At 53.8% G+C, this 3566-nt stretch overlaps 1 protein-coding gene across 3 annotated transcripts in view; it reads right to left on the bottom strand.

Moving 5' to 3' along the window:
• Nucleotides 1-3297, bottom strand: part of Grk6 (G protein-coupled receptor kinase 6) — an 18261-nt gene extending 14964 nt beyond the window's left edge. For all 3 annotated transcript variants that reach the window (XM_008830936.2, XM_017797584.2, XM_029562438.1), the window contains exon 1: nucleotides 3090-3297. In XM_008830936.2, coding sequence (XP_008829158.1) covers nucleotides 3090-3141 — 52 coding nt within the window. In that variant the 5' untranslated portion in view covers nucleotides 3142-3297. The remainder of the gene's footprint in view (nucleotides 1-3089) is intronic.
• Between the last annotated feature and the right edge of the window lie 269 nt (nucleotides 3298-3566).

Here is a 3566-nt window from a genome sequence, read left to right as displayed (position 1 = left end):
TTATTTTGATATATCACAGTGAAAGATTTATCGTCCTCTTTTTTTTTTTTTTTTTTTTAAAAAAAAAAAAAAAAAAAAAAAAAAAAAAAAAAGTTCAGCCTCAATTGCTCCCCCTCCTCAGTGGGAATCCTAAAGGTTACAAAAGTAGAGAAGGGTACCACAGTGGTGGGCACTCAAGGCCCACCAGTCAGAGAATGTATGTCATATGAGGCATGCCTAAGAGATACCAGGGTCAGAGGGTGGCCTGGGCTACCAGCAAGGCTCCCAGGCTTTTACCACCAAGCTCTGTATCTCCCTCCCTACAAGCACGGTGCTAGGAGGAAAGCTGGCATTCAGGATGCCCTTTCCCTACCCTGACCTAAGGCCTTCCCTGGCCCTGATGCCTGCTTTGTTTTACCTAGCTGAGCCCCTGTCTGTAACTGCTGAGACTACAGGAGCAGTTGGATACTTCTAGAACCTGGCTGATAATGGTGGAAAAACCCTGAAGCCTCCTAGACCTGAGTTTGAATCTCCAATTCACTTTAGGCTATCACTAGCTCCCTATTTTTTGTGTCCTCAGATCCACAGTCATCCCCAGAGGCATTGTGAGGGTAAGTGGGTGAGTCTGTCCAGCACTTAGTAAGACTGTATCAAGATGGTGGGCCTAGAGGTGGGCCCTAGCTCCAACTCAGTGGCAGCCTTAGGCAATCAATTTTCCATGCCTGGCCTCGATTTCCCCAGCTTTGTCTCCATCTGGCCCAGTGTCAGTGGTGGTGGTGGTGGGTTCTAAGGAGAGGGCAGAGCTAGGTCCCTAAGTAGGCTCCCTGAGGAAGCTGCCAAGAGGAAGTGCTGAAGTGTCCCCTTGAGAAACCTGCTGGCAGCCCTGCTATAGCCGGTACCCCATGTGCCCCAGTCATTTCTTCACTGTGAATGAGCAAGACCTCCACCCCTAACCCATGGCAAGGCCTCTCCAGAAGAGGAACTCCTCCCACTCTCCCCCACCCAGGTCCCTCACCCAACCCTCCATCTGTATGCTGCCCCCACCAGTTACTTCCTTCTTCCTCTCCTCCCAGCTACATCAAGGCAAAAGTAAAAAGTCATATGCAAATATCCTGTCCTAGAACTCGCTACCAGTTTATGGGGCTCCCCTCCACCCTACCCTCTCCTTCTGGCACCTAGGAAAGGAAGAAGATCCAAGTGAGGGTACACACCCCCAGTGTCATCCCACTTAAACCTTTACCAAATTGGGCCCAAGTTCAGGAGAAAACCAAGTTAAGTCAGTCTTCCCAAGGTCAAAGTCTTAAGGTGACAGTGACAGAATTCAAACCCAGTTCCCAAACCCAAGTTCCTTACTCACCTCAAACATGCCTAGCATTTATCAAGAGCCAACTGTACACATACACCATAAGTTCCCTGTTTAGGGTCTCAAATCACTTGGAAAGCTGGTAATCATTCTGGCCTCAAGCTACCAGCCAGGTGTGAAGTGATTCTGACATAACCAGTCCATTGGTAGTTGAGGACTCAGTGACAATTAGGGCTTCCTTTAGACTTAATAAAAAGGGACAATGATGCTGTGGGATAGGAGACATGTGGGTGGGATGGTCAAAGCCAGGTCAGGATAAGGGTTCTTTCCAGAAGGTACCAGTCCCTAGTCTGCCCATACCATTTTGTGCCTCATCCAGGGCCCAACAAAGTTTCTCTGAAGGTGCCACACTCTGGCCCTGCAAAGCAATGCCTTCAGTAGGCTGAGGCCTGAATTGGCTAGTCTTAGGAAGGGAGGCCTGGCCAGGCACTCCTCACCCCTCCTCCCTGACTGGCTGAATGACGAGGCAGAACAGAATCCGCAGATGCCCCCAGTGGCTCGGAGGAAGGCCCAGCCCCTGAGCTAGATAAGGGACAGGAGATAAGATAGTCTCCTGGGCACTTGAAACTCAGTCTGCCAAGCCCATTTCCAGGCAGCACCTCTGTTGGATGACATGCACTGGGTTGGCAGAGGACACCAGGTGCTGCACCTAGTTGGGGGATCCTCTGAGTTTCCTATAGACTCTACAGGGTATCTTGTGTCCTAGGCCTGGGTCAATCACAATCTTGCTGTGTAATCTGGAATTAGTCTCTGGTCTGAGCCTCAGTTTACCATCTGTAAAACGAGACAGAACAGTGAAGCAGATGACTTTCAGCCTGGATGCCCATTAAGAAGTGAAAAAAAAAAAACTTGTCATCATGCTCCCCCTTCCCCCAGGAGTTCTGAAAAGAAGGATCTTATTTACTGTTTGCCCCCTAGCACCCTGGACAGAGTGGGGTATGTAGGTGTCTAGTAAGTATGTTGCTGAGGTGTGCTGTGGCACTGAGTTTAAGGTCTGGTTCTGTGTCACCTAGGACACTTACAGAGCAGGTGACAAATACCCAGAGTGGCAACCATGTGGAGCTATGTGCTGGCACATCCGTGTGCACACACACTGGGCTCACCAGACTAGCTTCCCAGTCAGGCCTTTATTTTTAACCTTACAATCCTAACATCCCAACATGCTCTGCTTCCACTTATTTCTGTGTACATTTGACCTAGTAGGTCATCAGCTTTTTAAGTGCAAAAATCGTTCCCCATTCACCCGTTTTCAATGTTCAGGGGCTCCTAGTGAGTGACAGTCCTGCTAGTAACATATGGGTCTAGAAGTTTCCCCCAACTCGGTAAGGTTGTCTACGCAAAGGTTACGTTCATTCATTCTCCAGCGTTTACCGATTGCCAACTTTGTGCTGCCCAGGGCACCTGGGCCTGGGGCACGTGGGGCATCTTCCTGCTTCTCACCTAGAAGAGGCCTCCAGACATACTCTCCTCGGGCTCAAGTCCCACTCTTTCTCCTCTCTCTTTCCCTTTCCCCTTCACCTCCCACACTTGCTGCAAGGGCGGCGGCGCGACCCCGGCCCCTTCTGGACCCCGGGTTCCGTGGGCAGGTGCGGAGGAGGACAAGCCGGAAGGGCTCGCGCCTGCGTGAGATTCGGGGTGCAGAGCTCGCTGCACTAAAGGATCGGGAACTGGGGCGCCCCGCAGAGTTCGGAGGTCGTGCGCCCGTGCTCCCCGCACCCGGGCCTGGCTGCCCGCGCGCCTGCCTCACCTTCCCGGGCCTTGAGTAGCACCGTGTTCGCTACGATGTTCTCGAGCTCCATGGGCTGCAGCGCCGCCCGGCCCGCCAGGCCGCGCCGCCGGCCGCGATCGCCCGCGAGAGCCGGGGCCGATGGCGATCGGCGCGGCTCGTCTCGGCTCGCACTGACCGTGCCGTGGCCTCCCGGGCCTCCACGGCCGCCGCCGCCCGCCGCGCACTCTCCGCCCCTCCGGGGCAGTTCGGTGCCCGCCCTGCCCCGCCCCACCCCGCCCTCTGTTTACTTTGCTCAGCCAGTAGCCGAGCGGACGCTCCCCGCCCCGGCCTCCTATTGGTTAGTATCTTTCTCAGCCCCGCCCACTGAACGAGGGGGCGGGACCAATCGCGTCACCTCTTCCTGGTTGGACTGAGGGCGGGGTTCAGCCCCTTGTTTCGAATTTCTAGACTTTCGTAGGACACTGAACTGCCAATTAGGGTCGAGCTCTCCGCCCG

The sequence above is a fragment of the Nannospalax galili genome, unplaced genomic scaffold (genome assembly GCF_000622305.1).
Source record: "Nannospalax galili isolate Female #2095 unplaced genomic scaffold, S.galili_v1.0 scaffold1115, whole genome shotgun sequence".
NCBI classification, from domain to species: domain Eukaryota; kingdom Metazoa; phylum Chordata; class Mammalia; order Rodentia; family Spalacidae; genus Nannospalax; species Nannospalax galili.
Note: the sequence above shows the minus strand (reverse complement) of the source record. Positions and strands in the feature narration are given on the sequence as shown.